We start from the raw sequence: 25,140 nt of genomic DNA, 5'->3' as shown, positions 1-25,140 counted from the left end.
TAATAGTAAAAAAATAATATTACATTTCCTAGGCAACTGTTTTATCTAGACATGATCGTTCCAAGTTGCAGTATTTTGTCATCATATGTACAATACATTTAATACCCGGGGGTGTGGGGTGTGATCTAGCCCCTCCCTGAGAACACCAAGGTATACATGCAGACCTGCACATCTGTGCAGTTTTTGGTACAGGGGAGGGAAGAATCCCCTTATACATGCAAAGATCTCCACGTGTAAAAGAATTCATTCCAAGAAAGACCAAATCATGTCTTTATTTTTCTCATCCTCACAACAACCCTGTGAGGTAGGATGTATTTGTTATGTAGGGAAAGGATGTTCCCACAAACTGACCTGCCTGCAAGTCAGTAGCTGAGCAGGGATTTGAAGGCTGGATTCCTAACTGCAACATTTCATCTGCCTATAGATATTGGATGGCCGCTAAGAACACATTCAAAATCCACAGGGTGACTGAATAAAGCCGCCCCCTCCAAAAGGAGAAGGGGGGGGAACCACGAAGGCAAATTTTACAAGAGGAAACTATTGTGCACTGATGAGGAATGACCTACAGGACCTCGGGGTTTTGTTTGGTTTCCACTGTATAATATTGCTAATTATTTTCTGTAAGGTCATGATGAACAAAATCCAGACAAGTTACACACATTGAAAACAATTGGGGGTAGGGGGAAGAGCACAACAGGTTTTGCTAAGCTACAAAATTTCAGGTGTATTAAACGCTTTCTCACGAGCTGTATAGGTTTCCAAGTAATTCATACACTATTTGTAATGCTAATGGATACTGGTGGCCTCCATCTAGTGTGGGTTCATTGGCCATATGCAAACTGTTTCCACGCATACACTAGAGTTTCCCCTTTGTCTTCTTCTTGACTATTGTGCTGAACTAGTGGCAGGATCTAAACTAAAGGCTTTAGGTGCTTTTTTCTGGGCTGTGAAGGGGTCCAGAATTTCCACACACTGCCTTAGACTCAGGCACCTGTCCCCACCCGAAAAACACCCCACTTTATAATTCAGGCATCATGGTGAAAGACACTGATCCACGAAAGAAAATTAGAGATGCCATGGGTTGTAATTAGTTAGCAAACTATAATTAGAAATAGGCTTGTAAAACCAAGGTTTGTGCCGACTATGATATCTGAATTTCCAAACCATAGTTGCAAGAAGAAACCTAGTAAACTGAGTCAGACCTTGGTCCATCTAGCTCAGTAACTGTCTACACTGATCAGCAACTGCTCTCTGAGATTTCGGACAAGAGTCTTTTCCTGCCTCACACAGAGACGTTTGTATTGAGCACTGATACCTTTCTGTAATTACATAGATTCCTCCATGAATTTTCCATAGTTTATTATTGAAGAACTGATGTAGCAAGAGAAAAACCATGTAATTCACATTTTATTGCTGTGGTATGGCTTGATGTCCCAATAAATAGGATGTTTTAGCAGATGCCACACTGTTCCATCCGTTTTAAAGACTCATCTTCATCAAATTGACTATTTATTCTTAAAAGTGATATTAGGGAGTGAAATAGACATGAGGGTTCAATGCTTAACCTCCGTTAAGCATTCCTTAAGCATCCGTTAAGCATCAACAATTCCTTATTAAGATAATATGCAAAATGTATAAATTCTCCTATTAACCAGAAACTCTTCCACTTACTAGAATTCCAGTAACTAGCCAAGTCAATACAACATTTGGTCATCGTGTTTGGTCTTTTTAATACTTTGAACAAGCATCTGCTGGTGTCTTCACCGTAAAAGCAGCACTCTTCAAAAACAACAGAACACAGCACCATTCTATATTTTTTCTTTGTTTAGTAGATGTCAGAGGATTCTTCTTCTTTGTTACCATCTCATGTGGGTGCCATTGCCCTTATAAGAGGACGAGGGAGGCATTCAAGGTGAGTTCTGGCACCTCTTTTTCTAGAAAAGTAGCACTGGTCACCATCTGAGAGACGGTCTTCATATAGCTCCAAGTGACAAGTTAAGTCTGCTTGACAGAAAGAGTCATGTCACAAAACAAAAATGGCGGTGATTGAAACCAGCAACAGGATACTAGCAGCCTGTCCGCTGCTGCCCGACGTCCTCCGAGCATGGACAACTGCAAATACTGCATTAGTATGATTTGTTGGTATGTCTACATTGCAGATCATCCCTTCACAGCAAGAGGTGCATTCCTGTAAGTTTTAAAAGACAACATATGATTTTTTTAATTTAATTAATCAATGAATTAAATCTGCAAAAAGTGGCAAGTGAAGAAAAATAAACATTCTGAAGGAGCATTTTTTGTTTTGCTATAATAGGCTCAACTTAAGAAAAGGCATCCCATCAATACACTATGGTAGAGGGATGCCTCTTTTATGGTGGTACCTGGCATCTGTGGGTTGGTGTTTTGTTTCGCAAGTACCTGCATTACAAATAAGCAAGCGATCTGTTTCCTGATTTATTGGAAAGATTTGTTTAAAATTAAAAGTTTTTAAAATCATTCATTTGATAACAATTAAAGTTGCTTCCACACCAAGTTCCTTACACTTAACTGGAAAGGAAGTTCCACAGAGCAGTAATATGGCACTATGTTACCCAAATGTACTGTCTCTGCCTCTGTGTCAAGGAGGCAGAAAGGAACCCACTGCTCTTGAACAGAACAGGAGCTAAATGGCAGTTCATTATTATCCTTCAACTGAACTGAAAGCGGAGAAACAGCAGCCGCAATGTTTCTACAGAAGTAAAAGTTGCAATGCCCAGCAATGCTTTGCCTGTCTACGTTGCATTTGTGTCATGCAGCAAGAAATAGAAAACAAATGCCACAAATCGAGCCCAGCGGGGAGGGACGGGGACTCCTGGGATATAACAATTTGGCAATGGCATTGTCTGGATCCTCTGTAAGAAATGAGTGAACGAACAACAGTAATTCCTGAGAAAATAGCTAATTACAGTGGAAGCAACCTAAATGTCACAGCCTCATATGGCAGCAGTTTCTTTACCATAATTAATTAACGGAAACTTGACATTTTTATGTAACTGTTAAATGCATAATAAAGGGCTGAATCCCTGCTAAATGTGTGCTTTTAAACGGAAGGTTAATAATTTATGTAATGCTTTTGACATGTAATGTGCAACCTAGAAGAATGTACACTTGCAGATTCCCATTGCCAGCAACAGAATGGTAAACCATGTGAGTGCAAAGGAAACGTCCTTCATCTGTGGCCAGCATTGTGGAATGTTCTGGCTTCCCCCTGTTTCATAATTATCATGGTTTTTCTCCTCTACATCAGCTCTGTGAGAATAATGCCCATTGTCCCCATTTTATGGTTGTGAGACTGAGATTCAGCCTGAATGAGATGCCAAAAGCACCCAGTGAGTTCTGTAACTGAGCTGATACTTCGGCCAATGTCCAAGCATGGGACTTCTGTCAATAGGCCACACCAATTCCCAATAGTGAAGACCTCAGTCAGTGATTCAGCTACATATAAACACCCATCATTTTGTCTACTACATGCTTGCAATATCTAGGTCAAAATGTATTAACCCACATACAAGATATTCCCTTAGCAGCCTGATCACAGATGTCTGACAGTCTGGGACCTCGGCTGTCAGCAAGAACACAAGGGCCAAGGAAACCTTGCTTTTTCCAGCCTCTAGGACAGGATTGTGTCCTTTAAAAATTAAAAAAAAAACAAAATTCTAGGTAAAGTTGACTGATGTTCTGCAACCTACATAAACAAACACGAACCAAGCAAAAATTATTTGTATGTTCTGTGCAATGTAATCAGCTTCTTCTGGAACGCTAATATGTGCATAATAAGCTGCTCCTGGTGAGTGACTAAAATAAATTTAATAATTAATAATATACACCATGGCCTTTTAAACTGGGGAGGGTACTCTTTTTGTTTGTTACTATGTTGTGTGTTTTTGTGTTGTAAACTGCCCTATGATCCTTGGACGAAGGGCGGTATAGAAACTTAATACAGTCATACCTTGGGTTGCAGTCACTTCAGGTTAAGCCTTTTGGGTTGTGCTCCGCAGTGACCCAGAAGTAACAGAGCGTGTTACTTCTGGGTTTTGCTGCTCGCACATGCGCAGACGCTCAAAATGACATCATGCGCATGCGCAGAAGCAGCAAATCGTGACCCACGCATGTGCAGACGCGGGTTGCGTTCACTTCAGGATGCAAACGGGGTTCCAGAACGGATCCCATTTGCATCCAGAGGTACCACTGTACATCATCACCATCATCACCAATGCAGGCATTACTGTTGTCTTCTGAGTGTAATGATTGCCTAATTTATGCCTTGGGTGTGGAGGACAGAGAGGGCACCATGTTCTAAAGTACTTTCCTGTACACAAAAAGGCAATGCTCACAGTGTGACTAGTTTCCCTGTGGTGGCGACATCCAACAAAACGGCACTCTTCTCTGGTAGCACATTTTTTAGTGACAGAGGTGCTCCTTCCATGACTGGTGAAGTGATGGACTGTCAAGCAGTACTCTGTGTCTAAGCAACCAAAAGGAAGAAGAGAAAATCAGTAAGAGAGTTGATGCAGTGAGATTCAAATCAGAGTCTGGACTTTCTGACCAGAACTCAAGATGTCTGGAGTTTTTCATAAATAAGGCATTCTTTTTCTGCCCCCACTGCCCTGCATCACCTGGTTTGACCACATACACATCTCTCCTTGCTTCAGAATATTTTAAAAGTTTGTTCTATTGGCTCTGAACTTGGGCCATACACTTTCTGGTCCTGTTCTTCCTTAGATGGGAAATCCCTACATATTAACTTACGCTCCTGCATTCCACTGGGTGCAGGTTTTCCCAAGGTACTGGAGGAGGTGGCCAGGATACTAGCACAACCCACCCTGCACCCATTCCTTTGACCAGCACATTTTCCCCCACAAAAGGCAAGACAGCACTGCTTGCATCTAAATGCAATCTGCAGCACACATAGAGATTGGGGGTGTGGGTGTTACCTAGACAAAAACTAAAGGAGTGACCACCACCTTTCCACTACCAAGTCACCATTTTGTTTTCCAATAACATGTTCCAAAGGTGCCCTTCATATATTACAGAGGAACTGCTGATTTGTGACATGTTAAAGTCTTGGCATCCCATTGGTGGGTTCGGTCTTGTGGGTGCTTTCTGTGCAGTGGATGACAAGCTGCGGATGGAAACAGTCCTATGGGAAAGAGCCTTACAGCAACAACATAAAATGAAGTTACTGATAAGCCGTATGAAGGACACCAAAGTCAGATATACATGTGATTGGCTCTGTGACAAATAAGAAGCATGGCAAGTAAGGCAGTGTACTCTAAAGCCAATAGTGTTAAATACCTTCTTAGCCACTTTGATATCTAAAATATGGTGTGTTCAGATGCAAAAGCCAGAACAAAAAGCATTAAATATCTTACTGTTCCCCATGTACTTACTCTGAGGACACCATTTGTCTTCAGCCCATCTGTTACAGTTGTAATTGTCAACCACATTGTCACATGTAAAACACTTGAAGCTGCTTGGAAATGGAGTAGCTTTGAAATTAAAAAAATAAAAATAAAGAAATGAAAAGAAGTAAATCGTTTCAGAATCCCAAATGTCCAAATGTCATAACCCCAAATTCAGTTCTTCCCCAGTTAGGTTCCGGAGAGAGGGGAACCAAACAGCAATGAGCCTTGTTGAATTGCATCACAATCCTAAGTATACTCACTATGGGCCTATTGATTTAAGAGTGGGTTTCAGGTGTGTGCAGGGGGCTGCCATGCGGGGAGGAGCTAGGAAAGCCCCATTGCATCAGTGGAGTTTTGCTCAGTTTTCTCTGCATGCAACCATTAATCATTTATATCCTGTCTCTCACACCCAACAAAGATACTCAAAGTGGATTTTGTCTTTTGGATGCTTTCTTGATTTTATTCTTCATCTCAAGAGCCCTCGGTGGCAGCATAGCCCATTGTGGGGTACCCACTGCACCAGATTAAATAAAACAGATCAGCACTAACTACAATACAGTGGCACAGACAGACTTTAAACGAGGAGCCCATCCAGCCCCTGGTTTCTTGTGATACAACATCCAAAGAGCAAGGCAACACATGGAAAACTGCTATGTTCAATTACAGATGCAAAATCTCAGCAGTATGTGTCCTAAACAACAGTAGGAGAAAGATGTAGCAAAAGTAATAAAAAGAGGAACATGCAGGTGTGCTTTAATCAAGGGTTCAACCAAAAAATTAACAACTACCAGAGACAATCAAACTGATGTTTAGCTTTTAGGTCTATTAGAAATGCATTGTGAATTCAGGATGATGATGATGATGATGATAGAAGGCATTTCAAATAGAAAATGCCCAAAGAGTTGAAAGCATATGCACTGGCATAGCCAACAAAACTGTAACATAACTGTAACTGGCTACTTACGGTCTACTGGAAGTCTCACATTATGGAAGTTGATGTTCTTGGCTAGAATCCAACTATTGGAGACTATGAAGAGCTGAACAAAAGCTGCAGCCAACATTTGATAGAGAAACGGCATGCTGCTTGTTGCACATCAAAGCATAAGGTTCTTATATCTGAGAGGAAGAAGGGGAGAAACAATGTATCATTACCAAAATAAAAAGCCTGAGAACTGATTTTATGTCTGGCACACTCTGTACAATACGTTACTTACATCCACCTCTGCCAGCACTTTTAGTCCCAGCAATGGCCTAGGGGGCATACATGAATTAAAGGTGACATCAGCTCCACAAAGCTAAGCTGGCACTGCCTTCTGCTGGCCTGGTTGTAATGTACATCACAGCACTGCTACATGTTACAGCAAAAGGCCATTCATAAGTGCAGCGGTTGTGATAGAGCAGAGGAGGTTAGGGGAGAAAATCCATTAACAAGCTTGAAAGGATAAAATGAAGCTTTTTTAGAAAGAAAGATGAGTGCAGGTTGCAGTGGCCACTGGGAATCTGAACTGCAGAAGCATACAGGCCTTGGGTTTATTTTTTTAAAGAGGGCTTTCAAGACTCTGGTCAGAATTTACAACACTATGATTTCTAGGCTGTCCATTTTCTGCTGAATGCAAAACAAGCTCACACATCGTCATTACTGCATGCATTTTAAATTTCTTAATTAATGCCTATCTATCTTTAACAGGTAGCATGCATATTCAAAAAGTAGTTGCTCCAATAGAATTACCTACTTGCCTATTTTGCATCTCTCATCTTGCACAATGCCATCAAATCAGCAAGTATCAATGCTCAGTTCGAAGGTATCAGAATTCCACACGCAGATCTGCAGATGCTAATGAGAAATAAAAAAGCATTCAGTGTGATTTCTCCCTCTAAAGGTCACATTTAAAGAAAAAGTCTTCATGGATAAACATTAAAGAACTTTTCCAAGTCACAAAGACTCATTTACCGAAATGGGAGGGGGGATTTGATACTGGTTACATAAAGGACAAAAGAACTTAATAAGTGCAGTCATACATTCAAACCGAGGATGGATTTAATCCAAAGGTTTGGTGAAAATATTAATATGCGACATAGAAAGCTGTGGGTCAGGCCACTGGTGCATTGAACTCAGTAACACTGTCTGACAGAGGCTGTCCTGAGTTTCAGACAGGACTCTTGTCCATCTCTCCCTGGAAATGCTGGAAGTTGAACTACAGTCCTTCCACAAAATGTATCATCAATATCACAAAGTATTTTGCCATGAATGACACGATTTACAACAGAATGCACATGTGTCAAAGCTTACAAGCATGCACACAGTTAATGTTGTCATGCAGGAACATTGTTGGCACTTCTGAATATTGCCCAAACACAACATGGACGTGTCAGATATTAGTGGACTGTATACGACTGCTATTCAGAATCACCACTAGATGGCATAAGATAAGATGAGATCAGCAGAGTTTCCAAACCCCTTTTTGGACCCTGGGATCTGAACTGCAGCCAGTTAAAGTGCTGGGAACCAGCCTGTGCTTCTTCTCTCACTCAACGTGCACAAGTTAAGTCAGGTTTCATTGGCTAATAACCAATGGCCATTGCAAACATGTGAAGGTGACTGGGTATTACAGTTTATCATAGATTATTTCCAGAAGAATGTTCCATGTTTAGCAGGCCAAATTAATCCCCAATTCTTCCTAGGACACACACATTCTTGTGTATGATACGTTTATCTCCATCTGGTCACCAAATGAATGAAACAATACCCATACGAACATCCCAACACACCAGGCCATGCCCATACTTCAGGGTTTCTAACATACCACGGTTTATTGGAAACTAGCTGCGTGCTGGTTAATTGCTCCTGCTGAGCTCCTCCTTCCCTGGTGCACGTGAGACAAATAAATCAGGAAATTGATACTAAACTTGGCTTCTTGAGATGTCATGGATTGTGTGCTGTTGCTCCCTGGCAAACCAGAATTACTAGCCATAAAAGCATGGTTTGTTGACTAAAGATTCCTGGCTACTTAAGAAGAAGCAAACAATGAACTTGGGTCTGAAAATCTCAGACTTTGGTTTCTTGCTTTGCCTTTCCCTGTGCATGATAAGGGAAGAGCACAGTAGAATCTATCTGCTTATTCCTGATAAATCATGAGAGGAATTCAATGTTGCACTAATCATTCTATCAGTGCAAGCATTTTGGCTTGCCACACAGAATGATGCCTCCTCTTCTCCCCACCACCATGCGCTTTTCCATGGGTTCTTCTGATCTACCCCCAAGCCAATGTCGGTGGGCACAGGGGGAGGAGATGGGGGAAAGCCCCATTGCACAAGAAAAAGTCATTGCACAGGGCTTCTGCTGACAGGACATATTAGTTGAATCCTGCCCCATGGAAGCAATGCTGACTTACTGTGACGTGCAAACATGCCCAGAGAATATACTGTCACACAAAAACAAGTCCAATTTGTTAGCAAAGTTATTATGTTATAGCTCTAGAATAATTCCAGCCACCAATACCAAGTAGAAAGTGCTCCCGCCCCCCAAAGGATGCTGATTTTCCTTGCTGCCAGGGGTGCCAACTTGAATAAAATATTGTGGGGGCCCAAGGTAAGCCCTGCCACGCATAGTCGATCACATGATGCAGTGCCCACATACCACTTTAAGAGGACTGCCCATCAACTTTGTGGGGGCTCAGCCCCCTTAAATATTTTATTGTGGGGGCCGAAGCCCCCTTGGCCCCTAGGACTTGGTTCCTATGTTTGCTGCAGACCAGTATAAGGAGGCACACACCGTTTTTTAAAAATATTATCTTCAATCTTGTCTGCTTAGAACCATGCATTATTTTTGCTTTATTTCCATTTGAGTTGACAACTATTTATGCCTGATGCACAACTGAAGAGTGGTAACAAGAGTAGACTCATCCTTGAAATACAGTGGTACCTCCGTTTACGAACTTAATTCGTTCCAGAAGTCCATTCTTACACTGAAAGCGTTCTTAAACTGAGGCACGCTTTCCCCAATGAGGCTTCCCATTGCCAGTGCTGGTTTGTCTTCCGTTCATCTTCCAGGGCAAAGCTCACTAGCCAGGACACCTACTTCCAGTTTTGCGGAGTACGTTGCCCGAATCGTTCATTAACAGGACTGTTCTTAGACCGAGGTATGATTGTACAGTGGACCCTCCGGATACAAATTAAATTCATTCCGGGGGTCCGTCCGCAATCCGAAACGTTCGTAGGCAGAGGCACGCAGCAAAATTCAGAAGTATACACTTCCGGGTTTGCTGTGTTCGTAATCCAAAAGTTACATATCCAGAGCGGTACGTAACTAGAGGGTCCACTGTATTCTAAAGCTTTGACCATACACAGTGTTGCAACACAGAGAACTTTGTTTCTCCCAGTCCTTGAAACTATTGTTTCTGTTCTCTCTTTAAGTATCTTGTTCTGTACTCTTCAAACACCAAACTAGCCAAAGAATCTTGGGCCATGATATAGGGTATGTACACATTAGCAGCTTGGAGTCCAGCAAAGTCGTTTTCCACTGCTACATTTTAAGTCACTTCACCAATGCCCATTACCTTATTTGTTTCAGCGCACCAAACTCCAGTTCACTGAAGCTGTAATCTGCACATGCGCTGTAATCTGCACATGCGCAATGATTGCCTGAACTGGTTTCCTATGGATTGTGGCTAGTGTCATGTGTACTCAGCTTCCACCAACAGTGGTGCAAGTGTGCTGGAGCTGAATTAAGTGGTAATATAGACAAAGCTTTATTTCTGAATAGCTCACTTAATGTTTGCTCTGTGAGGGTGGGGCACTGATACCCTTCAATGCAGGGCTTATCTGTCGCAGAAAAGCAACCAGCTTTTATGGGAGCAAGCTTCTGACAGCCAACACTCACCTTAAAACACAAAACTGCACCTGCACCACCAAACAAACATTTCACTCTAGACCTTGTTGCTTCAGTATGAGCCACTATGAGGAAAACAAACAATGCAAGCTAAGACCAGCCTTCGCCTACCTGCTACCTGCTGAGAATTTGGAGTAATTCTCAACAGCCCCAGCCAGCATAGATATTCTCCACTCTGAAAAATCCCTGTACAGTTTAAAAACTAACTAACTAACTAACTAACTAACTAACTAACTAACTCATGGCATGTTTTCCTGCAATCCCAATCCCTCATTTGGGATGCTTATTATAAGGTGCCACTGGCCTGAACAAGCCTATTCTCTCTTCTCTGCCTCCATCTTGTTATCTCCTTCCCTCCTTCTCAGACTAATGTCTTAACATTTTGTATATCCTGGAATCCCATGGGTCCTTGCTTGGTTGCTTAGAGTTTCTTCACACAGTAGTACCTCCGTTTGCATACGCTTCAGGTTACAGATGCTTCAGGTTACAGACTCCGCTAACCCAGAAATAGTACCCTGGGTTAAGAACTTTGCTTTAGGATGAGAACAGAAATTGTGCTCCGGTGGTGCAGCAGCAGCAGGAGGCCCCATTAGCTAAAGTGGTGCTTCAGGTTAAGAACAGTTTCAGGTTAAGAACGGATCTCCGGAACAAGTTAAGTACTTAACCCGAGGTACCACTGTATATATTTTTTCTGTTGATTTACAAACTTGCATACATCAACACACTTAGGGTGTCCCCCGAGTATGTGGAAACCACTGACTCATTTTTGAGTGCGCCCATTTCGTTTCCAGACTCACTACTGCTTGACTGTCTGGGTTTACTATCAGAGAAGTGATTCTCAAAACTCTCCTCAGCCCCTCAAATGGACCACTTGAAAAATGCTGAGAGCCTTGGTGGGACCACTAAATGATTTTTCTGCCTGTTGCAGCCACAGTTTGAGAACCCCTCTGAAAGAGAATTGCCTAAATTTGACCAAACTTTGGATGTAATATTCTTTCTCTTCTTCATTTTTAAAAATAAAACAAAAGCTAGGCACAGAAATCTGGAGAGCTCAATGATTAAACCCCTCCCCCGTGTGTGTACACCCAGGTGATGTTGTAATTACTCAATTTTGGAATTGTCTATTTTTATCAGAATTTTTCTGCCCTCCAACCTAAATACTCTAAATGTGGAATGTATAGCTATTTTTCCTCTACACACCGAGTTCTTAATTTAAATCTGCCCACCCCAGGTTACATATTAAAAGCCAGCCGAGTTAATAAATCCTTCGGTCAATAAAGTCTCTGTATCTCAAACATTTACACTGCCACTACCCCAAAGGGAACCAGCCTGGATATTTCCAGAGATTTCTGCCCACCATCCACGACTTCATTAATCAAATTGTTTTTGCACGGCAAATGGTGTGCAGCAGCCTGTGAAAGTATCTGCTACTACAATGCGAACTGAACAAATGCACTGTTTAGGGTTTGTTTTTTACCAGTTGTTCCTGGAAGCTATCTTTTTTTGCAACTGAAAATTGTAACAATCCAAGCCATTTCAGCTGCTACTTGTAATTAAAAACCTAAATGGAGTCACCAACTGTGAAAAACTACGGTCTTGTTTAAGTCTTGTAAAAGACTGATAAGAGCATAAAACAGAAGCAACTGGTGTTAATGTGTTGGAATGTAGTATTTCAACGTGTAGGTTTTGTTTTTAATGAAACGCAATCTCTTTATCATTACCTAATGCAATATACATCCCACCTTTTTTCTTTAAAGGGGAAGATAAATAGTAGTGTGGTACCTCAAAGATTAATTTATTTATTCTGGCACGAAACTTTACAAGTGACGTCCTGCTCCATTAAATATAAATAATATAAACTGAACAGAAGTGGAACCCATGTACAGTTTCAGTACACTGAGCTTACCCAAAATCAAGCCTTTCTAAAGCTGTATGTTTTGTTTCTATGTACTGTTTCAGCAGGGACGCGGGTGGCGCTGTGGGTTAAACCACAGAGCCTAGGACTTGCTGATCAAAAGGTCGGTGGTTCGAATCCCCGTGACCGGGTGAGCTCCTGTTGCTCGGTCCCTGCTCCTGCCAACATAGTAGTTCGAAAGCACGTCAAAGTGCAAGTAGCTAAATAGGCACTGCTCCGGTGGGAAGGTAAACGGCGTTTCCGTGCGCTACTCTGGTTCACCACAAGCAGCTTAGTCATGCTGGCCACATGACCTGGAAGCTGTATGCCGGCTCCCTCGGCCAGTAAAGTGAGATGAGCGCCACAACCCCAGAGTTGGTCACGACTGGACCTAATGGTCAGGTGTCCCTTTACCTTTACTTTACCTTACCTTAGAGATTAATTTATTTATTCTGGCACAAAACTTTATGCGTGACATCCTGCTCCATTAAATATAAATAATATAAACTGAACAGAAGTGGAACCCATGTACAGTTTCGGTACACTGAGCTTACCCAAAATCAAGCTTTTCTATTGCTGTATGTTTTGTTTCTATGTACTGTTTCAGCATCAGAACATTTATGTCATGGGTGGAGAACTTGGGTTCCTCTAGATGTTGCCTGAACAATGGTCAAGGATGATAGGAGTTGGGGATCCAAAAATATCTGGAGGGCCACAAATTTTCCATCCTTCCTACATCCTTATCTCCCCCACCCCAGTTGTGTAAGCCCCACCAATCAGCTGATTGTTGGCACTGGCAAAGCGCTGTACACAGGGCTTTGCAATTGCTGCCAACCAGCTGGTTGACAGTGCCTACAAAGCCCCTTTGTCGCAGCCACATCTTTCCTTCCCCATACCTGACGTCAGATGTAGGGCCGGTGGGTGTGGTCAAATGGGGGTGCTGCCTCTATGGGCTGGACATTTCCCATCCCTGCTATATGCCAAATTAGATCCCATACATTACACACCTTATGTATGACTGAGAGAGCAAGGGGGAATGTAAGTACTTGAACCAAGATTTTGAATTTTTGGTTCATATTAAACCAGATTAAAATTTAAATGAAGGGTTGAATGATTGACAGGGGATTTTGTTTTCCTAAGCAGGATAAAACCACTTTATGTGTGGATAACAAGTGAATGCAAGTCTTCTCCCCTGCTTTCTTTACCATTTTAGGTGGCACACCTGTGCTTCAGAAAGGCGTCTTTGTTCTCTCTCATTCCACTGCTGTCCTCTCTCCCTTGCTTTACTTTCTTCAAGCTTGTTCCCTTTTTTTACTGCCTCTGGTTTCTCCTTTTGCAACAAAACAGGGTTGTGGGGGAGGCGTCTAATATGTGACAACTGTGGTTATGTCCAATAAAATATGGCAATCTCCCTGTCTATAACCAACATGCCATGCATCTCTGAATTGAACTGAACCCTGACGTTTCATTAACAGCTCATTCTTCAGACATTGGTGACGCAAAGGGGGAGGGAGGAATGTGTATAAACAGCTGCAGTTCAAGTTCACTTCTTTTTAAAGTATCACTCGCTTGTCTGCACTACAGCAGAGCCTCGTTTGGGTTAGGCATGTTTGTACTTACACTTAACTGAAAGTCCAGTCTGATCCCCAGCTTCAAAGGAACACAGACTGCTGGTAAAGGACTGCAGGGCAGCATTTGCAATGAGCTCACTATACCTCTCAGGACTTCAGCACTGCAACCCACAGAGGCAGCATTCCCCTGCATGTGTCTGAATGTTCCCTTTCTGACTGCACACTTTCCCACTGGGAGAGCCATTGAACGTGTCCTTACCAGAACGCGCTCCTGCTCTCTGCTAACAGAAGACCAGTTCAACACCGATGGTAAAGAAAGAGTAAATCTTAACATGGTGTTGTAAAGCATGATTACAACTGTAAAGCAACCTGTGGTCTCTTGATGAAGGGCAGTATGTAAATTTAATAAATGATGACGACGATGCTTTGTGAAATAACAGGGACCAAGGGCTAAGAAGGGCTCCCAAAATGAGGGGTTCAGCATCCTGCATCTCTTGACTAGCAACAGGATTATGTAAAAAGGCAGTGACCTGCTTAAAAAAGCAGGAAATGACAGAGAAGTCCCTCCCCTCTCCCTTGCTAAGTGCAATGTCTTCTCTCCTACCTGCACCTTCCAAGGAGCAGATCAATGGAAGAAGAGGCTCTGGCCTGGAACTGAAGACAGAAGGCTGAGATACAACCTCTCTCTCTCTCTCTCTCTCCCTATATTGGTAAGGAGATTTAAGTGGGGGAGCATTGGTATTGCCCCGACTGAAGTTTGAAGTGATATAAGCCATTCTGCCACCTCATCCCATATACTGTGGTGGACAGGCAGAGGGAAAGAGATACAGGTGGTTTGGGTTCAGGGAAAGAGAGTCAGTGGTGGCGACAGAAAATGTGCTGAAGGAGGGGGGAGGCAAAGTACATTTCTGGGGCGGGCAAGCACTATCCACCACGTTAAGTTTTCTGAAAAAGAAACAACAGTGTATTTCACATTGGCACTCCCATCCATTCAGGTCCCGTTAACTTTGATGGAATTATCCAGTAGGTATGCTTAAGACTTCAGGCTTGTTTAATTTTATTATTAAACTGCAACTTGTATGGGAAGAGTGCCTTTCCTTCAAGCAATCACATACGTTGAGTGATTGGGAGATGGAAAGGGGCAAGACACTTGTCTACTGGGGGATGCTTGGGTTTAGCTCCAAGAACAGTGCAGCAGATTGTGTACTTCCTCTGAAGCTAATCCAATCCAACTACAAATAAAGCAACTCACACCCAGGCATCAACCCATGTGTATCAACGCTTCCTGCAGACCAACCTTTCCCCAACCTTGGGTCTCCATATACTGGGTCCCCGTCATTCCAAGCCACCACAGCTAATGATCATGGATGATGCAGGTTGTAGTCCATCAATATGTGACGACCTCGAGTTAGAGGAGGCTGCTAGAGAATGTGGGATTTTGTAGAAAGTTTTATGGGATGTGTATGAAGGGCAGGTCATCTGAACATCACACTATTTTCTGCAAGGGTTCTCTTCACAATCCTGTCCTTGGTAGTTCACATGCAGTGTTGCACCCCCTAGTACCCCCACAAGCACTCATTTTTCTTGCTCTGTCACAATTCCACTGTATGGCCTCATTCAGCCCTGCTGTCTCCAGAGGCTTCATTAAGATTGATCTGATTAAAGGGAAACTAAACTAAACCAACAGATCAACTGAAGTCGGTTAATAAGAACTTCCTAAAAAGAGGGCAACATGCTTCACTTACTTCATGCCTGAAAACAATAAAGTAGAGATGCCTCAAGGTAATGTGTGTGTGTGTGTGTGTGTAGGTGGGTGTTCCCTCCAGTGTGGTATGCTGCACACTCATGTTAATAAAATGTACCTGGAGTTTTTACCCGCAACCTGCATACCTTTCACTCAGATATAAATCAGGAGCATAAAAGGAAAGGAAGAGAAAAGCAGGTGGGGACACTACAGTGTCTCAAAACGATTAAAATTCCAGCTCTGTGTGGTTCTGCACACAGTAATTCAGCACTGGTATTTGAAAAACTGATCCCTGATTTCAGCAAAAGCAACCTTAAATTAGGACGGTTTCAACAAGGTAATGCTTAGTGACGAAAAGGTAAGATAGATGAATAACCAGGAACAATCTTGATTAACCTACCTCTTGTCCACCCTGATAGCATATGAGTAGGAATGGGCAAATCTTGCAATTTCAGTTTCTCATTTTTCCAATCTCAAGTTCAGTTTCCCACATTTTCACGAGAGTCTGAATTTTTTTTAAAAAAATCCTCACAAGAATTTATCAGGATGTTAGGTCACATTTCTCCTAATATGCATATTTTTGCAAGCACTTTCCTGTAATATATATGTTTTGGTATGCTATTTCCAGCAATATAGGCATTGGTTTCTTCTTATTATTCTTTTAAGAAAACCCATTTTATTTACCTTTCATATGCTGTATATAGGTAACTAATATCCAGTGCAGATAAGTAATGCAATGAGTATACAGAGGTAAATGACACAACAAGGATAAACTAACATCTATAAGCAGAAAATAACAACAGCAACAAACATTCCCTCCCCCACTGCACTTCTATACACATGTTCCCCTAATACGCACACACTGAACACGTTATTTGGTTGGAGAACCACACTGCAAAATTCAGAGTAGTGCACATTTTGAAGAATAGCTATGTTTCGGGTTTGCACATTGTTTTGGGACATGCAAATTTGCATTAAAATGGAACTCCATCCCTTTATATAAGATATGAGTTTTGCAGTCATCATTAGGTTTTTGTATTTCTGTTATGTCCTGTGGCCAATATGAAAATAAAGCTAGACAGGCAATATATCATGGTGGTGTCAAGTCCTGCTAATCTTAAACTTGAGGAGATGCTGAGTGTCTTTGCTGAGTAAAGGTTTCCTTAGTGTTCTATACCAGGCTTGCTCAACATCGGCCCTCCAGATGTTTTTGGCCTACAACTCCCATAATCCCTAGTTAGCAGGCCTAGTGGTCAGGGATGATGGGAATTGTAGTCTCAAAACATCTGGAGGGCTGAGGTTGAGGAAGCCTGTTCTATACAGTAAAACGGACTAAATTCCTTGGGGCTTTGAGGCATCCCATGAAACTACTTCAGCACTATGATGTTGATTTGAGACAATACTTCAATAGCCTTAGCTGCCAATTACACAGATGTTTATATTACACTTCAACAAGTCCAGATTTGCTTCAGAGTACAAAATTGTGCTGTGTCAGATAAGAAGACTGTGCAGGTTTATTTTATTTTATTTTTCGCACATATTATACATCACATCTGACATGGCATGGCACTTGTGTTGAACGCAAAATGTAAAGTAAGAATTATCTCATTGAAATGAGTCAGCTCCTCTCATAAATGAGAAGTGGCCTTTTTAAAGCATACTTTTTAAAAACAGGGGCACTGAAGCTAAGGTTAGCATTCCACCATTGCAAAAATTTCTTTTTGCAAAACAGACTGTTCTTCCTTCCCCCTCTCCATCCCCCCTCTCCAGATGTGGGGATGGTGCAAAGCCACACAAGGGGGGGGGGAATCCGCTTGCACTGGCACAAGAAGTTAGCTGAATACCACCTAAGAATGCTTAACATGTTTTTAAGGCTGCAAATTTATGCACATTTAATCCCACTGAACAGCAGGACAGAAGCATAACATACATGGATTTGTGCTAAGATAATGAGACTCTACAAATAGTGTTTTGTCTATAGTTTTGCTAGTTTGTTCTAAAGTCTATGCCAGGGCTGGCCCACCCATGAGGCAAGGTCAGGCAAATGCCACAAGTGGCAGGATCTACAGAAGCAGCAGATCCCAATGCAGCTCTTTATTTTCCCACCCCCTTGTTCCTAATGCAGATCCTCACTCCTTCTTCCCCGGAGGGAAAGAGAGGTGCCATTTTGTAGTTACCCCTGGGGGGCCAAAATGTCTTGGTACAGCCCCGAGGTCTATCCTTTTACTAATTTAAACCCCAGTCTGCAACCATGAGTAAAGACTCCCAAAGCTGCACATCTGGTGAAATTGGGGTGTGCTTTATACAAAAGATGACACAACAGAGCTGCACAGCAGCTGTGTTGAAAGAGTGTATATAATCCATTCACAAAATTCTCCTGTGCTCCTAAAAACTTTTCTGCCAACTGTCAGCCTGAGGCAAATTTTTACAGGTGAGTTATAGCTTTCACTCTTGAAAACTGGGAGGGGTATATAATGGAGCTACTGACAAACCATCTTAATTACTACTGCTTTGAAAAATATGTTAGAAAGAAAGTCATAAAAAGCCCCACGTCCAAACCCCCAAAAGAGATTAAATCAGTAAGAATTCCTTTGCTATGAAACTACCATATGGGTATACAAAGGGAAATCTACATTATGCCCATAAATCAATAGATCCCTTTGATCTCTGTGTAACCTGATGAATTCTGTGCCCCTGATTTACACACCAGGTGGTGGCAGGCAATTGTCAATTGGCAACCAAAAAGCAAAAAGAGAGAAAAAGAAAAGAAAACAGCAGCCAGCAAGTTTATTGCAGACCAAATTGTTCACAATAGCCTTTGGAAATCAGGACGTCATTCTTCTTTTCTTGATGTGCACATATTGATCATGAACTGAATCATGGCGTTCAAATGCCACCAATAAAAAGCAACATTCTAATCTAGTTCAGGGCTTATATGGAGTCACAGAAACTACTGTGGCAAGAGTGAAAATTCAAGATTCATAAGCGTTTGTCAAGGATAGAATACAGGCATAGAGCAAGTTTTGTTTGTTTTTTACGTCCATGTAAACCCCAGTCACAATTTGGCACCACTTTTATTGAAGTGAGAGACATTTATGTGCATGCTTTACCCTTCCAGTAAAATCAAGGAGACAGGAAAGTGCCAGACTCTGGGAGGGGTGTGATCCTATTGTTTCAACCCCCCCTCCCAACATGGACAACTGTTAGAAGACTAAAACGATTGTACAAGCCCCTGTCATATACTAAACCCCTGCTGGCTTGCCCAAAAAGAGCAGAGTAAAATTACTAGCACTTAAAGCAGGCTGAGCATTTAATTCTTGGTTATTAGGCACGTATAATTTCCTGCAATTTAGACACTGCTGCTGGATGCCTCTTTGATGTTCCATAGTTTTAAGGTTGAGGAAAGACCACCACTAGCAGTACCATCTCAGAAAACGTGGCTCCTTCTTCTTTCATTTGTACTTGTTTGCTCATAGCACTGTGGGTGGAGGGGGAGAGGAAATCTCTTTTCTTTACATATTAAAATTGCTCTCAAGTATGCAGTTAGCAAAGCTTGTCCTAACAAATCAGTGGCCACACACATAAAGCAATCTCCTGGCTCCCAGGTACTCTGCACTCTGCAGCATTAATGCTACCAACATATATTCCGTTGTGCTAAGGAAGAATATCCAGCAGATGTCGTTCTGCATAATGACTGTGCCCTTATGGTCTATTTACACTGTGATGCTGTCAGACAAGTCTTATTGGCTTCAGTCTAGCCAAGGTTAGTCCCATTAAGAACCACAGGACTTGAGTTAGTTGCAACTAGATTATTTATTTAATTTGCATACCACACTTCATCCAAAGAGCACAATGTAGTTCACAACATGCAAAAATACAAAATGAGAACACAAAATACATAACACGAAAACAAACTAATAACTCCCCTCCCACAAAAACATTTTAAAAGCCATAGAATGTTAATCAGCCAAAGGTCTGATTATGGAGAAATGTTCTGTTTGTATCATTGGTCAAGACGCAATGGGGACACTGAGTTTAACCACTTAGCTACCCAAGAGTATGTCATTTTGGGAATAACAGAAACCAGGGTGGAAATTGAACCTGGAAGCTTTCCAGATTGTTAGCTATGCTAATCTCTGGCAGCAAAAGCAACGAAGAATCTGGTGCCACCTTAAATAATAACAAATTTAGTGTGGCATATGCTTTTATGGACGAGACTCCACCTCCTCTGGTAAAGTACAGTGGTACCTTGGTTCTCGAACTTAACTCATTCTGGAAGTCTGTTCCAAAACCAAAGCATTCCAAAACCAAGGCGTGCTTTCCCACAGAAAGTAATGCAAAATGAATTAATCCCTTCCAAACTTTTAAAAACAACGTCTAAAACAGCAATTTAACATGAATTTTACTACCTAAGGAGACCATTAATCCATAAATTGAAAGCAATAAACAATGTACTGCAGTCACACAATCAATCAGTAGGTGAACTGCGTTCCACAGTCACAAAAGCAAAACAAAAAGAGCCACAAAAGCAAAACCACAAAATAAATAGCAAAATCAGACAGACCTCAGTGTAACACTCAAAACGGAAGTGTGGCACTCAAAACGGTAGCGTAACACTCAAAACGGAGCATGTTCAGCTTCCGAAAAATGTTCGCAAACCAGAACACTTACTTCCGGATTTGCAGTGTTTGGGTTCCAAGTTGTTTTGAGTGCCAAGGCATTTGAGAACCAAGGAACAACTGTTTCTATTTGCATTGTTACTTATTCAAAGATATACAAAAGTTTATACCCAGTACAATGTTATCTTTTTATAATACTCCACTTCATCCAATGTAGAAAAACAAAACAAAGAAAACCTATGCCACATTCAATTTGTTAAATCCTTAAGGTGCATCCATGAACTCTTAGTTGAGATTTCCAGTTTTAGCTTGTAAATGTAAAGCAAAAGCAAAAGCATTTCAGGCCTCATGCTTGCTGTGTCATCTCCCTGCCTGAAACCCTGGAGAACCACTGCCAGCCAATGGAGACAATTCTTCTTCTTCTCCTCCTCCTTCTTCTTTGGCGATCACTCGTAGCCGAGTAAGATTGTCTTCCATAAACACGGTTTTAACAATGAGTCCATAAGTGACTGTGGAGGCCAATTCTGGACCCACATGTCCTTCCACAGTGGGGACATTGTTTTCCAGGCAGGAGTTGATCACGGTGTGGATTTGCCAAGCATGTCTTCCTCTTAGCACACTTCTCCCTTGTGTCCTGAGTTTGAGTGTCTTCAAAGTCCATGACACCTTTGGTAAAGGCTGTTCTCCAACTGGAGCGCTCGCAGGCCAGTGTTTCCCAGTTGTCAGTGTTTATACTACATTTTTTTAGATTTGCCTTGAGACAGTCTTTAAGCCTCTTTTGTTGACCACTGGTATTATGCTTTCCATTTTTAAGTTCGGAATAGAGTAGTTGCTTTGGAAGACGATCATCAGGCATCTGCACAACATGACCAGTCCAACGAAGCTGATGTTGAAGAATCATTGCTTCAGCACTGGTGATCTTTGCTTCTTCCAGTACACTGATATTATGGAGACAATACTGACTACACTTATTCTGCATCTGCGCCAATCCTGTATGTTCATCTAGGGTTACCCGGGCAGGTATTATTTATGCCTAAAGCACATTCCAAGTGAGTTCCGTAACTCACTTTTCTCTACAGGCAACCATAAAAGGATAAGTTGCTCACTCCCCCAGAGTATGGTTATCACAGTATCAGGTCAGAGGTTAAATGCCCTAAATTATGTCGGTTCAGGTGAAGAACACAGCACTGCTTTGTAATGATTTTGCAAGAAGGGCTTGCAATTCTGCTTCTTAAGAGCAGAGGTGTTTGCTTGCTTTAGCCACTGCACGAAAGATAACAAGAGATAAGCATAAAGCTAGGAGCATAATAAAGCCGTGCAGATAACAGTCCATACTCTCAAAACAAACTCAACAATTAATAACCAGTGGCAGGAACACTAATGTGATGGTGACGATGTAAATGCAAGAGAAATACTAAGCTTGCTTTACTGCTGTTCTACTGCTTTTGTAACATGTACTTGAAAACCGAGACCTGACAGGATAGGCAATGAAGTCAGATAGTAGCTGGGTATGCAAGTTTTTATGACCCAAACTGTGCAGGTCTACAAGACATTTTTGGTAACAAAAGCAGCTTGGAAGATTGGGAAGAGTGTCAAGCATTGGTTTCAATGTAACCAACTACCCAAAGTTGTTAAAGAAATATATTTCATCTGTTGAGTAGTTGTAACCTCTTGGAAAACCTTGACTAAAATGGAAAAATTATTGAAATTTGCTGCTATTATTTAATGAATTAGTTAGCTGCCCTTCACCATAAGGTCCAAGAGTGGATTAAAAAATTGAAAAGTGCACTGTTCTAAAAAGTTTAACACAAATTACAGTTGCAAGACTGGAGGTGGATCATAAAAATATAGATCTTAAGTGTTGAGTTAAGAAGACTGATAGAATTTCAGGGATTCACCTCATTATACCTGTCACACAGAATTCATGAGATGTCTTCTACTGAAAAAAAAAAGCTTTAGTATACGTATTAATATATATATATGTCAGCATTCTACCTCCCTTTGCTGTCAGAGGCAATTGTTTAGAATCTAAGATCCCTCCCCCACCTCAGTTCAAACTCTTATCCACACCTAGACCCCCTTTTTTCTTACTACCAAATGTCTAGATTCCAGAGTCTTCCATATGTGTTCATGTATTATGTATAAGCACTTCTTGTAATGGAGGAGAGGGGAATATTCTTTGCAGTTCCTCTTGGCATGACTGACCCAAGTTTTTGCAATCAGTTCTAGCTTCTGGTAGCTTCCGGTCAAGATAGCGGCAGGCCACGCAGTCAGCTCCAGAGCTCCACAGATTTTAATTGAGTTTTAACTTTAGCCCTAATATGCCCAATATGCGTTTTACAGACAGGCATAAAACTGTTTGCAACATATACTCCTTCTAATGCCTTCTTTCACCATTCAAGGCTAAGCAGAAGCTACTTGGGAAGCCAACCGCATGCCACAGTGGAAGCATGTCAGCACAAAGTAGCTGAGAAAGGCATGCCACGGGACTGACCCCACGAGGTCTTTCTGGGAAAGAAAAGTGATAAAATGTATTCCCACCTTATTCACAAGTAGCTCTCCCATTAGTAAGCAAAGATTCAAGCCCTTGGCTTGCAACATACAGCTCCAGGGCACCAAAGATGCCAAAAGTGAAACATTCTGGAAGACCACAGTACAGTAGCAAGATTTATTTCAAATTGTTAAATCACAATGAGCAAAAGAGTGATTTTCCAAACCAGGAAATGAGATAACAACTAGTTTGATAATAAGTTAAGTTCATTAAGTTCAACATAGAATATTCATCCATATTTTCTTTTCTTTGTTGCCTCAGGTTAGCTAATATCACAATGCTTCCTGGATGTTTAATTCACCCTGTCAGCCCTCCCTGTCAATACTCAAAGGTCTGCAATCTGGCCATTTCAGTTTCAACCAGTGTTTCTTGTTTAACTTTGCACATAGTACAGAAGATTTACCACCTGCCAAATGATATCTATTGAAAACAAAGCAAAGGTAAATTTGTCAAGCTGAGTTAGATAGACATTGTTTGAATTTCCATTTATTACTCCTCTTAGCTCATGGTAGAAATTAGTTCAAATATCCCTCATCGGATTAGCAACAGTGGGTACCATAGGGAGCACAGAATTAACACGAGGAGTCCAAATGTGTGCACTAGGTTGGCTGCACACAGCTCAAGGTTTAGAATTTTATGGAAATACTTGATCATGAGACTTCAGAGAATAATGTAGAAAATACCTGATGGGTTGATCACAAAATAAAACTAATGGCTTGCCCACTCCAGAGCAAAATGTGGAATTGCACACTGCCTGTCAGGCCCTCAGGCTACTTAAGCCACCACCTTCTCCTTAGGCTACAGCCCTCAATAGCCCTGCTTTGTACTCCTTGAGTATTTTTGGTTGGTTGGAATGTGCCGCTGAACTCTTATAATGCCTCTTATTTGTCCAGATGTAAGTGTATGTAGAAACTAGCTGACTATACAAAGGCACATCTTCACATGATTTTCGGTTTCACTGCTGGAAAAGCTACCATCCTGGCTTGCACAATGCTCTGTTGTGTTCAGTGCAAATTCTCTCTAGGAGCTGCATCTAATAGTGTTTTTGCCTTAGTGGAAATTGCTTCCACTTGTCAAAGAAAGTTTTATAAGAGTAGAAAACTGAATTCGCTGTAGTTTTACTGAAGACAGGAAGGGGTAAAAGTAATCCATGTACGGTAGATTAACAGCCTTGGTTTAGTGAGAAGCGTATTAAGATAGTCAAGTAACAGATAACTTTTGACACATAGCCACATAGCCAAAATAATTATAAGGACAAGAATTTTGGGAACTGTTTGCTATACTTCCACACTATCCCTCCCACACTCCGAGGCACCTTAATCAGCCTGCAGTCTTCATCCCGTATCTCCCTTTGATAAGAGAGAGGGAGAAGAATGTCTAGGAGGCATTCCTTCTGTACCAGTGATGGGCCACTTGTAAGAGACAAGAGAATGCTACAGCAACAACTTTCCTGGTGTTATCAGAAAGCACCACAGGAGAAACCAGAAGTGCAAACCGCTGCTGCACAAGAGACTGCTGCTGAACAACCGCCATTCATTCCATTGAGACAAGCAGTTTGTAAACTATCTTCAGAACCATGCCGAAGAAAACTTAGAGAAGAGAAATGGGGGCTTCTGCTCCCCTCCCCCTTAAACCAGGCATAGGCAAACTCCAGCCCTCCAGATGTTTGGGACTACAATTCCCATCATCCCTGACCACTGGTCCGGTTAGCTAGGGGTGATGGGAATTGTAGTCCCAAACATCTGGAGGGCCAGAGTTTGCCTATGCCTGCAACTGTCATATAGCATTACAAGGCATAAAGACTGATACATACTTGGCTCCTGTGCACATTATGCCTCTCCTCTTAAACATGAGGTGTTTAAATGCCTGGATGAGTAGGTCCCATTTGTGTGAACCATCTATTATAGGAAAGGGGTGCAGATCACACAGAAATTGCTTGCTTAGGCACTTAACATGTTTATTCCCTGGGTTCACATTACAAGGGTCCATGCACAATGGGGGAATGCTCCCATGCATGCTGTGTGTATACAGAACAAGGCCTTACGTGACCCAAACATTAGTCTGGTTCTACCATTAGAACTACTGTTGACATTTATCAATATCATTAATTGGGAGCCCCTTTTGGATTTTTTTGTGTGAAAAGGAAGATGAACACACAATATTTGGGTTTAAAGATTGGGAAAACACTGGATTATGAAAAGTGGAATAGTTGGATGTTACTGTGGAATGAATGTTTGAATAATTCTTTTTATATAACTGAAAGATGAAGAATCACAAGTGCTTTCTTTCTTTCTTTTTACTTTCTATCATAGAAAAGCTGTAATAAAAACAATTATGGGAAAAATCTGGTTCTACTGTGGAGTGTATGTGGGAGAGGTGCCTTTTTAAAAATGTTAATGACTTCATTTAGATACCTAGAGCTACTCTGA

General features: G+C 41.6%; 1 protein-coding gene across 5 annotated transcripts in view; it reads right to left on the bottom strand.

Annotated features, from left to right (window-relative positions):
* Positions 1-252: 252 nt before the first annotated feature.
* Positions 253-25,140, bottom strand: part of LYPD6B (LY6/PLAUR domain containing 6B) — a 60,657-nt gene continuing 35,769 nt past the window's right edge. For 3 of the 5 annotated variants that reach the window (XM_083715375.1, XM_083715376.1, XM_083715378.1), the window contains 5 exons: positions 7,178-7,278; positions 6,409-6,560; positions 5,430-5,528; positions 4,374-4,504; positions 253-2,188 (listed from right to left, as the gene is read on the bottom strand). In XM_083715375.1, the coding sequence (XP_083571501.1) occupies positions 2,024-2,188; positions 4,374-4,504; positions 5,430-5,528; positions 6,409-6,523 (510 nt within the window). In that variant the 5' untranslated portion in view covers positions 6,524-6,560; positions 7,178-7,278 and the 3' untranslated portion in view covers positions 253-2,023. Of the gene's footprint in view, positions 2,189-4,373; positions 4,505-5,429; positions 5,529-6,408; positions 6,561-7,173; positions 7,279-10,000; positions 10,020-25,140 lie in introns of those variants that run through there. The other 2 variants (XM_083715379.1, XM_083715377.1) reach the window with 2 other exon arrangements.

Source organism: Podarcis gaigeae (assembly GCF_964106915.1).
Source record: "Podarcis gaigeae genome assembly, chromosome: 1".
Lineage (NCBI taxonomy): Eukaryota > Metazoa > Chordata > Lepidosauria > Squamata > Lacertidae > Podarcis > Podarcis gaigeae.
This window is presented reverse-complemented; position numbering and strand designations above follow the sequence as displayed.